The sequence below is a fragment of the Gavia stellata genome, chromosome 10, assembly GCF_030936135.1.
Source record: "Gavia stellata isolate bGavSte3 chromosome 10, bGavSte3.hap2, whole genome shotgun sequence".
Taxonomy (NCBI): domain Eukaryota; kingdom Metazoa; phylum Chordata; class Aves; order Gaviiformes; family Gaviidae; genus Gavia; species Gavia stellata.
Window position 1 is genome coordinate 23,163,820 of NC_082603.1, and position 11,808 is coordinate 23,175,627.

The following is an 11,808-nucleotide window of genomic DNA, read 5'->3' on the forward strand; positions in this document are numbered from 1 at the left end:
AAGCATTTATCTGTAACATTCAACTAGTCAATACAGCTATAGATGTTCATAAAACACACAAGCAAAGAAATGAAAGAAAAACTGTATCTTATCTCTGTACAGTAGGATTAAAACTGAAAAATATTTTTCCCTCATTCAGTTCACCTGCCGTTTCTCTCCTAAAAAGGCACATGCTTTCTCTCTTCTTTCAGCAGATTTTGTTAGGTTTTACAGCTATTTTTCCATTTCAGTTCTTCTAGGTGATGTAGATGGGCTTCGTTTTTTCAGCTTGAACTCTTTCTTTCATAGACAGTTTAGCTATCCTCTTCGTTACAATAAATGTAGACACGCAAGCATCTGATATACTGGGAATCATCTCCTCCACTAAAGCGGCTACAAAGCCATTCTGCTTCGGCTCTCCCCGCTCCCTTCGATGGCACGCTAAGCCTTCCCCACGACAAATGCATTTCACCAAACCCTACATTGTGTTTCACTCCTGTATCAAAAACGTACCTGATACAAATGTTCAAACAAGATAATTCCATGTAGTTTGCAGTTTATTACAGGCTCTTGGTAATCTGGAATGATAGTAGGTTTGGAGTAACTAATTCTCAGTGTCTTTTTTCTTACATAGATGAAAACAACAGCACAAAGAAGTGCAGCTAATTGTTCAATGATTGCTGCCAGTTTGTATGGAGCAGATTTTGCCAGGTGAATGAGTAGGATTATTACTCCTTACTGGAATGTCTACTCACTCCATGTAAAGGATTTCCACAAGCAACCCTCTCTCTCTATATAAAGCCACATATTGCAATCTAATGAGCATGACATATAAATAACGTATCTTATATATGTGTGCGTTTGTGCATATGTGTAACATTTAATACTATGAATTTATGTGGCTTTATTTACTGGCAATAACCCTAACTACTGGAAGAAAGGGGCGCTAGGTTGTGACTGTGCTTCGGAGCAAAGGGTTTATAAAACATAGTGGAGCCAATGCTATGCTTAATTTCTGCAGATACAAAACTTCCAAGAAAGGAGATTCAGTTTATTTCCGTGGAGACTCAAGACAAATTTGAAACAGACTATGTTGCACCCCAGAAACAATAAAGATACAAAACACATATAGGTAACATGCAGAAAATTCGAAACAGAAAATTTGACAACAAGGAAAATAGTATCCCTATTCCAGCAGAAATACAAAAGATGCCAGAAAAACAGAACTATTATTTGGAAAAACATCAGTCTCTGTAAAACCATAAATAGCTGAATAAAACTTTTTGAAACCAAGTAGACAAACTTTACACTCCTGTTAGGGAGAGCTTTGCTTTGCCATGAAAGAGAAGCAGAAAAAAAAATGTGTAGTTCGGCACTTCTGTTCTTTCAATTTAGATTTGCAAGCAGAAAAAAACTAATAAAGTATTTGCTTTAATGTTCATAAACTTCTCAAACATTTTGTTCTTCTCAATCCAAAAATATCCCTTTATAGCAAGCTGGGATTATCCATTTACAATCTAAGGGGAAACATTCAGGTAATAAAATAAGAGAAAAGTGATAGGACAAAATTACTTCCCACAGCAAATCATTATAACTTATTGAACTATGTAACCATTCCTAACTCTAATAAATCATACTGACAAACTGTTCACAAGAAAGGAAAATCAAATCACTTTTGGTTTTCATTCTTTTCACTTATTCTGAGATTATACATTATTCAAGAAAAGCGTGATTATTTTACATATTTCTTAGAAGATGTCTAGACTAGGGAACATTTGTTGCATCTAAAATTATGTTTGCTAAGTGGTTTCAAGTGAAGATTTGTATGCCCAAAAACTTTTACTAAAGCAGTTGTTTTAATCTAGTTTTGTCAATGAAAGTTCAAAATTTCAATTATGCTTATTTTGTTGTAAATTCAAAATAAATTCATGTAATAATAAGATTTCTGAAATGACTTACAATTCAAAAAATCTAGCTGTGGACTGGATTTAACAAATCAATGGGCCAGCCGACTGCTGACAGCACTATCATTGATCTATCCTTTAAATTTCTATTATAAAAGGAAAACATATTCTTTTAATATTAACCAATATTTTTAATTAAGTGCAGTTTAAAAACATACTGAACTATGGGGCTAATGACACCAGGTAACTAATTTTTTAAGATCTTCGTATTCAGGCCATATCAATAGTAAAAATGTGTTTGTCAAAATATGTTAAGAAGCACATTTTTAAACACAATCTAGTTTCCTATTGTTGTAATGCCTTAGAAACTTAATTTTCCAGTGATTCAGATGTGTGCCATCCTGGCTGGTTCCATCTGACTTTTCTAAAATCCGGTCACATACTCACTTTGCAGCTTTGTAGCTTTACATTTCACCAGAAGACTTTTCTGCAAACACAGAAAAAGAACAAACCCCCCACCTTTATAAGCGAGTTCTCTTTTGCCTTGGAGCTACCTGGTTCATTATAAGGATGATAGATTTCATAAAGCATAGAAGTTGTAAAAACCTTTGTGGAAGCATTAAAAAGATCTTGGGCTAATGCATTATTAAAGAAAAGTTCACCTAATATGCAAAGCAGAAGACAAGTCTTTAACTTCTATTCATTTCAGTCTCCAACTATGAATGGGACCAGTACCATCTGAGTTAGGCAGTATGGTTAGTTATCACTAGTTAGACATAAATAGCTTGCTTAACTGAAGTTTTCGCTGGCATTTTATGCCAACTGAAAAATATGCAACACATTCTTTCTGTACATTGTTTGTCTCTTGAAATTAATAGCACACTTTTTTTTCATTTTCTCTCTTTCATTCAGTATATTAGTTATTCTTTTATTCTTTCCAGTGTGTTTTTAGGTGCTTTCTCAATAGAAAGTTGAATTTGGTAGAAATTTTCTTGATACTGTACAAAATCGGACAATAGCTGGTAAGCTACATATAGCATTGTGTTACTATCAGATCACACTATCACACAGACAGATTCAGAGAAACTCAGTTGGAAAATAAACCTGAAATAGCCTTTGTGGAACGTTTACAATGTTCCCTATAAAAACAGGGGAAAAGAAAAGCTCTGTAAAATCCATGGTCTGTTCGCTAAATGCTGGCGTTCAAGTATTTCACTTCAAACATCCCCGCACTCAGTTCCAGAGGTGAAAGTCAATCTCTCTTTATTTCACCTAGATCAAATCTTCATTCCTCACTCTACTGCAATAGAGCTACATGGATTTCAATGCAGTAAGAGCCTTCTGTGGTCACTGAAAAGGAGCCAGTTTTTCTCCTTTATGAAAAGGAAGGCTAGCTAATTAATTAAGATGAAAGAAAGGCATGTGCTATTTCTCCATCTAATGCAAGCTTTACAGTTCAACGGTGCATGGAGAGATTTGCATGTTGAGATTTGTAATTCGAAACAAAACATTAAGAAAATTCAAATGCCTAAGCAATTCTTTTGGCGTACCACAAATATCTAGAAAAATGCCTGGTTTTCTGTTTTCAATATATTCCAATATCACATTTCCAAGAACTGCTGGACGCAGGGCCCAGAGGACATGCTGTTCTTAGAGATCCTGCTCTGCAATACCGAGAAGACATTTCTATTCTCTTTTACTATACTACATACTATTCTCTGTTATGGAAGCAATATCTCTCTTTAATATGAATAAGGCTTTATAGACTAAAAATGTGATTCTCCATCACCTGGCACCTGTACTGTAACTATTTAAACAGTCCAGAGAATCAGAGAATTAGGCCTGGCGGTAAAATTTCAAAAGACAACTATCCCAGATGACAAGGAAACTAATTCAAAGAACTTAAATTCAGAAACAGAATAAACTGTTGATTTAGACTTAAACTGCAGCTATTTCTTAATAAACAGCATGCTTGTCTGAGGCTGGAAAGTACAAGTTGCTTAGAAAGGACACCAAACACCACACAAGAGAGAACCTGGGGAGAGAGCACAATTAACTAATACTCTCCCTGAAGATGCCACAGGATTCATTTGCCAAATAGATCTAGGGATTAATTTATCAATGCAATGGACAAGTGACCACGTATGCTCACTCCAGCTGGACATACCGATCAGTTCAAGGTTCTAAATATAGAGGACAGCAGTTCCCTATCACCTTTTTTAGCCGGCTTATCCAGTATTTTTAACTATCCTTTTTTGTGAGCAGCTTTGAGTACATCTGCGATAGGTAGATGTACTTCACATGGTGAAGGTGTTTTGAAATGCGTGACTCGGGTTTGTTTTAGATTAAATCAAACTGGCAGATGTGCTCCATAAGCAAACCATGAGCTCTCCAGCTGCTAATGGGCATCCAGCCTACACAAGATGACCACAGGTGCTCACTGTAACCCCTAAAACGCTTACAGTTGTGATGCTATATCCTCAGCACTAACAATTTCACTTACAATTTCACTTTCTGATACACTCCAATTGGGCTGCACCACTTGCTACGGCAGATGGAAAAATTGTACTAAAATACATACAGGCATTCAATGTATTTGCAGTACAAATAAAAAGGCAAAGTAATAAAGATAAAATCTTGTCAAAATGACTCTGCCTTCATACCTATGACAAGGATAATTTTTGGTCGAGGTCTTGCAGGATCAAATACATCATATTCCTCAATTAGCTCAGCAGTTTCAGAGAGGTCGGTGTCACTTTCTATTGAAAACTGTTGGATTGGAGGGAGTCGGTCATATCGTCGGTATGGGAAGTTAGAATTATCAGGCATCACTGTAAAATAGTAAGATAAACTGAGAATTGTGGAAATAGACAGAAAACTCAAAATCTATTGTGTACGCAGATTTAAATAAGTATAATAAATAAACATAAAGTATAAACATCTCCTAATTTTACAAGGTGCTTGCTGCTACTATATTAAATATTCCTTGCCTCTATTTAGCTGATTTATTAAACTGGAATCACTAGGAGTCAGTTTTCTTTGGTGTTTCTTTACAAGCACATCAGCTTTTCTGTGAAAATCTGCCCATAGCACCCAGCGTTCAGCAGTGGTCTCCGAGAAGAAAAGCGTTATATTGTGCAGATAACCTGTACTATTAAGCAGAACCCTTTTGGTGATACATGTACACAGAGACAGAGATAGTATTCTTGCTAATTAGTTTAATGAAATGCTGGATGGCAAGGAAGAATAACTATGGCAACTGAAAGATGAGCTAATTACTCTTCGTTAACATTACAAATAAAATAATTACAGGTATTGGTATGACATTTGCTTAGATTTTATGAGATGCACCTTTTTCTAAGTGTTTATCATTTACGTTGTATTTAGTAAATTAGCATATAGCTCCGATATAAACTAGAAAAACAACCTAGTGTAACTGAAGTTATTATATACGTCATCCATAAGTACTAACTGAAAATATAAACCAAGTGCACTGAGTCAGTTTGGCCCCTATCTTTGCAAATGTTTTAGGTAGGATACGAGAAAACTCTCCATTAATGTGTTAAATGTTTACACAGCAAACATCCATCATTAGGCTGCAAAATGATCACAATTTCCTCTCCTGCATAGGATCCGTTATGGGAGGAGAAAAACAAATGCCAAAATGCAAGGAAACAGAATCCCTGAGTCCTTTGCCTAAGGTAAATCAGAAGGAGGCATGATCTACTATAGAAGTAAGTATAGAATAATTCAGTAGTGGATGTAAAATCACCCATAGCACAAGAAATACAATCATATTTATACTTAACACATTACCATTCCTGAAAAAAGACCTCCTGGATTGTCCTCCATTGAGTGGAGGCAGGGTCTTCTTTTCTGGGCTGAGAAAAGTGTCCCATTTCACTTTTTCTGACCCTCCAAGCTCTTTTACTTTCTGCAAACAGCTTTCCAAATATTCAATTGGGTCATCGGGTTTGTAACACATTAATCCATTCAACAGACTCTGCAACGTAAGATGAGAAATACACACTATGATATATGCCAAGAAAAAACAAGTGCTTTTACTTTGAATTTTACTTTACACAGAGAAACCCCATATTCCTTGTATATTCAGACTCTCCATTTCAAGCCAACGCGTGAGAGTGAGGCCTGCAAAAATTGTATGATTTTGTTTTTCCAGTGTCACACAAATTATTCAGAACAGGAAGCTCGTGGCTATGTCTTCATATTTGTCTGTTTGCACTGTAATAAAAGCTGAAAATAGTAAAAAAGTTCCGTACATGTTTCTTAGAACTACCACTGGCAAATATACACAGAGCAATGCACAAGCTAGATAGCCCCAAAAGTTACATATTCTGTGTAGCCTATTAGACCACTAGAACGTATCTGTTCTTTAAAGACCAGTGCACACACAAGTATCTTATGCATAGTCTTGAGTCAACAGTTACACAACTAATGAAAAAAAGAATTTTTAAAATCATGCGAAATACTCAAATATCATCTTGATCAGTATTGGAAAAAAAAACCCCAAACCCAAAGTTCATAGGTGCTCCCAGATTTAATCGACCAGAAAACCCCTGTCCACAGTATTAATTCTGCACCGATTGTACCATGGGCATTATGGGGAGCGTGAAAGAAGGAATGCCAGGCCCTCCTCTGACGCATGGTAATTGATTTTCCTTGACAAAGTGATACATAAGTCATCATCTCACCTCTCCACAAGACAACTGCATCCAACCCTCTCTTAACAGTAAATGTCTCTCAGGATGATTTCTGTTCCTTTCTGCTTTTCCTAATTCTTGTGCAAATAAACTTGAGAGTCACAGTTGCTATTAGTAATAAACATAAATAGCTCCAATTCAGGATTTGCTCAGTTAATTGTTATCTACAGTTTATACAATAACTGTTATTTACACACATTTGTATTTATAAAATATTATATAATTCATATGCATCTATGCCCTTATTATTCTACTTGACCGATCGCAGCAACTAGCCATGTATTTTTGCAGAAGATATGCACCATTTTTTAAAAATTGCTAGCTCAGGCTTTGAGCCTTTACAGAAAAACGGTTTTGTCTGCATCTCTTGTTAAACCATTTACATTCTAAATGTTCTAGTAAAACATTAGCATGGTCCATGTCCTGTAATTTTCAAATACATATAAAATGTCTAGCTTCAGAACAGACCAGGGAAAATACGTATGTGTCTGTGTGCGTGTGTTTTATACAGATGGCAGGATGTCTGATTCGGAAAAAAAAATACTAATCCACATTGCACAGAGAAGTAATTATCAACCATTAGCAGCAGGTAACTTGTAGGAAGCTGAACAAAACCTCACTGAACAGTTGGGGGGGGTTTCTTCTCCCAGACCGATAAAAACCTGGAGAAAACCTGAAAGATACTCCCCGCCTGAATTCCTCGGGAGAGCGGCCCCGGGGGTCCTTCGCCCTGCGGACACTCAAGTTCGCTCCCTCCCCAGGCGGCTGAAGGAGGGCTGGTGCGGCCGCCCGCAGCGCCGCGGAGGGGCGCGGCCGCCCGGCTGCCTGCGCGCCCGCGGGGGCTGACGGCAGGTGGGCAGCGGGCAGCCGCTCGCCCGGCGGTTCCGCGGCCGGCAGCCCCCACCCCGGCCCGCGGGGCGCTGCCGGGCGGGCCCGGGAGCCGCGGTCGGGCGGCAGCGCCCCGCGGGCCGGGGTGGGGGCCAGCCCTCCGCAGCGCGGCTCCCCGCGCAAGGTACGCGCGCCGCAGCCTCCTCCGGCTGCTCCGCCCTTCCTGCCGCCTTCAGCCCGCTGCCCGCCGCCCGCCGCGGGGTCCCAGCGCGGAGCACCCCCCCGACGGGGCGGAAAACGCTCCCCCCCGCGCCGCCGCGCCTACCTCGAAAAGCTGCGGGATCTCCCTGCGGGCCAGATACTCCTTCGCCTCGCCGGCGCTCATACCGCCAGCCGGGGACGGGGGCGCCCACCCGCGCCCCGCGCACGGCACAGCGCGGCGCGGCGGTGCAATGCGGGAGCCTCGGCAAGGCTTCCGCGGGCGGGCGAGCCGGAGCGGGGGGGAGGAGGGAGGCAGGCTGCCCGCCTCCCCGGCCCCGCTGCACGGAGGGAGCGAGCACGTTTTCCCCCGGCGGGGAAGAAGAGCGTGCGCAGGCTGCCGGGGAAAGTTTCAGGGGGTGCCGGCGGTGAGGCACCCGAGCGCAGGCAGTGAGGGGCTGTGCCTGGCTGTGAGCCGCGGGCAGGGTGCCCCGGGAGAGATGGGACCCCGGCTCCCCGGGAGGCACCGTCTGCTTTTGCCGTCCTCAGGCGCGCCCCGCACGCTGGGAGGGCTGTGGCAGCGAGTGCGGGGCGGGCTGTGCACGGGTGTAGCGCAGAGGTGGTGGAAGCTTCCCGGTATACCGCCGTCTCTGCCCTTGGCATCGTTTTGAAGAGCGAGGCATTTCATACGCCTTGGCCGTGAACTATGATCGCTCATGAGCATCTGTGATCGTCGGGTCACGGGAAGAGACCTGGAGACATCTCTGGTCCAAACTTCTGCTCAGAGGAAGGGCAGCTCTCGAGGTCAGACCAGGTGGCTCAGGGCTTTATCTAGTCTCATCTTGCAAAACCTCCAAGGATGGAGACTGCATAGCCTCTCTGGGCAACCTGTGCTTGGCTGGCCTCATGGTGAAAAAGGGTTTTCTTCTATTTGGTTAGCACCTCCCTTGTCTCAATTTGTCTCTTGTCCACCATTGCACCGTTGTGAAAAGCCTGGCTCCATCTTCACGATAACCTACTCACAAGCATTGGAGAGCTGCTATTATTGTCCCCTCTAAGCCTGTCGCAGGCTGAACAAGCCCAGTTCCCTCAACCTCTCCTCAAAGGCAAGTGCTCTCATTCCCAACCATCTTTGTGGCTGTCCACTCAACTCACTCCTCTCAACACCTCTCTTTTACTGAGGAGTCCAAAACGGGATGCGTTATTCTAGATGTGCTCCGAGTGCTAAGTAGGGGGTAGCTTCTGTGATATTCTGTAGCATACTGGAAATCAGAGTAGATTCTTTCAGTTGCTTAATTGTCCTATATCAAGTCTGATGTTCCAATTAGATTTTAATTTTGTTGATTATCTTTTCTAACACAACATCCATGTAGTTTCACCGATGCACACCCTAACAGAAATAGGTTACATAAGTGCAAGCTTATGAACAACAGTGAGCAACTGCTTTCCATATCTCAGTATTTTTCAAAGATAGGATAGGTCTTCTCGGGATTCTTTTAAGAAGTTTCTCCCCCTTGTGTGTGATTTGTGGGTCAATATCAGTTTGACAAGCTTCTCCCTCTCAGCTGCAGCCACGTTCCTTGTTTTGCTGCCTTTGTGGTTAAACTGCCCTCTTTTTCCTCTGCCCTGCCTCCAGCTTTTTATGTAGACACTTTCCTTTCTCCTGGAGAGGCTTCCAGTCCTTGTTCATTCCCCAAACTGCTAAAGGCTGCCTGAGGGGCAGTCCCATGATCTTCTGACAAACTGGACTGGAAGGTTTTCCAAGTCACCCAGTTACTCCCAGCAGCTTCCACCTGAAGGTCAGCCACTAACGTCCCTTTGCAGCAGTCCACTGATGAATGGCCTATTCTCCACTTCAGCTGAAGGATCTCTGGGAAGAAGTGTAGATTAGACAGCTTAAGATCCTTTCCATCTCCATTTTCTATGAATCCAGTGGTGCCCACTTAGGGAAGCTGCACTAATGTCACTGAATTAGCACTTCTCATATGTTTAAGGAAGACCTTAGTCTTTGCTGGAGAGTTTAATCAGCATTCATCTGCAGTATTTCTCATCCTTCCATGAACTCTGGATGTGGCTTTGACCCTACTTTCTCTTGCTAAGATTTTAAAACATCCAATTGTAAATTCACTGAAAAGCACAGTACCTTAATTTTGATTGAGTAAAAAATAGAGTAGGCTCCAATGTCCTAATCAAAAGATAGGAGATATAATTGCTTTTAAATGAAGCTTGACAAGAGGAAGACTGAATTACATTAAATAGGTATTTTCTTAAAATAAGATCTTTCCCAAGGAGAGCCAATGGAAGATGCCATTCTGTTTAGGAAGACAGAGCTGTGGTTTGGGAATTTTGTGGGTTTGATTTTATTGTTTTTTAGTTTATACAAAAAAATTCAGCTGTATTATCATTGTCTCAGGCAAATTCCATTTATAGGCTTTCAGCATATATATATTTATATATTCAACATTTATGGGTAAATTAGTATCTCATCCAATGTCCTGGATTGATAGAGAAAAATATTTCCTTTGACGTGCTTTCCATGGCATCTTCTGCAGGAATGTGAAAAATTTTTGTGTAAAGTCTTGTCTGAGATGTTTGTTTTTTACTGGAGGCACCCAGGCATTTTGCTCAGTTAGATAATGCTAACAGAAAATAAAAATTCTGACTGTTCTGCCATAAAACTATTATCATTATGCACATCTAAATTATTGTTCAAAAAAAGAGTGATTTCAAGCTAACTGATTTTTGTTGCACAAAATCAAATTCTGTGTTGCAGAAATTGCCACCTCAGAAAAAATATGGCCATTTAGGATGTCTGTCAGACTGAATGTGTGAAATGTATCTGGAAAGGATATTTTTGGATCTAATAATATGGTACCTCCTTCTAGAAGAAGTAATTTGTTATGCGTTTGCCTTTGACAAAATCCCCATAGTGAAACAGGGTCACGGGCAGCCCTTCATGGTACTGTGGTGAGGTTGAAGGATCACTTTGGTTATACTTCTACCACTTCCTACCTCTTCTGGAGGGGAAGAAGCAACAGTAGAAAGAACAAAATTTTGCTATCAAAATGATAACAGTTCTGGAAGTCAATCTTGAAAACTTCTTATGGATCCTATACCATTGGGCTGATTCCATTCTCATTCTCACTGGTTCTTCCAGTAAATAGATGAAGCTGAACTAATATGAAATGAGTATGGGATCAGCTGGAATATGCTGTTCTGGGCCTTCTCTTCTTGGTTAAACCAGTTACCTAACACCCATAGCCTTCAGTCAAAGCTTAAGTAGGTTCTATGTTTTCAAAAATCACTTCAGAATCTCCCTGTATTTTATGAGAGTCTTCTAGTTTTTTGTCTAGTGCCTGTTCAAGCACTAGTGGCTGTCATTTTTCACATAAGCTGCTACTCTGCTAGATGTCTTTATTAAATCAGAACTGATGTCCTTGGATTGATGTGCTTATACAGGCTGGTGCAAGATATGTGGACAGTTTGAATTTGTAGATTCTGTAAGTAAAACAATTATGTGTAGCTTTTTTAACAGAATATGCTGAATTATATGCTCCTGATCCAGAAATAATATGCATTTTAATGTAAATGCAGAACTTATTTACAGCCCCGTATTGTGCCTAGCACGCTGTAAATTAATCCAAGATTGCTAACACAATCTTTTCATTTTAATGAGAAACCTCTTTCTGAACAGTGTTGCTATTTTTTTTTTAAACCTGTTGTTTTCCCTCCCCTTTCTTTTCGACTTTGCTAAACCATTTTTCTTTTCTACTGATATCTAAACAGGTTACTTAAGTGAATTAAATCACTAGTTGAAAGGTAGTGAAAATTCTACTTAGAAAAATCCAATCTCTGGATCTAATTTTCACTGAGTCCCAGAACTGCCATTTTATGTAACTTTTGTGGACACCAAGGTGAATAAAACCTGGGAGGGAAGAAAGAAGGTTGTGCCGCTTAAAAGTTTGAGGATGCATATTTCAATCTTTTGAGAAAAAAAAAAAGCTATGATCAAGTCACTCCTTAACCTTTGTTTTGATAAACTAAATAGCTGTGGCTTTTATTTTCCAATTACACTGTAATCATTCCTCTGACCCTTCCCTGAACTCCTTCCAATTTATCAACAGGCATCCTCAGCGAAGGCACCAAACAGGACACACTGTTCCAGAAATGGTCCCACC

The 11,808-nt window shown here is 40.6% G+C and overlaps 1 protein-coding gene across 1 annotated transcript in view; it reads right to left on the minus strand.

Annotated features, from left to right (window-relative positions):
* Nucleotides 1-7,817, minus strand: part of AK5 (adenylate kinase 5) — a 96,290-nt gene extending 88,473 nt beyond the window's left edge. The window contains exons 1-3 of the mRNA XM_059821826.1: nt 7,758-7,817; nt 5,700-5,886; nt 4,547-4,714 (exon numbers count right to left, since the gene is read on the minus strand). Of these exons, the coding sequence (XP_059677809.1) occupies nt 4,547-4,714; nt 5,700-5,886; nt 7,758-7,817 (415 nt within the window). The remainder of the gene's footprint in view (nt 1-4,546; nt 4,715-5,699; nt 5,887-7,757) is intronic.
* Nucleotides 7,818-11,808: the final 3,991 nt, after the last annotated feature.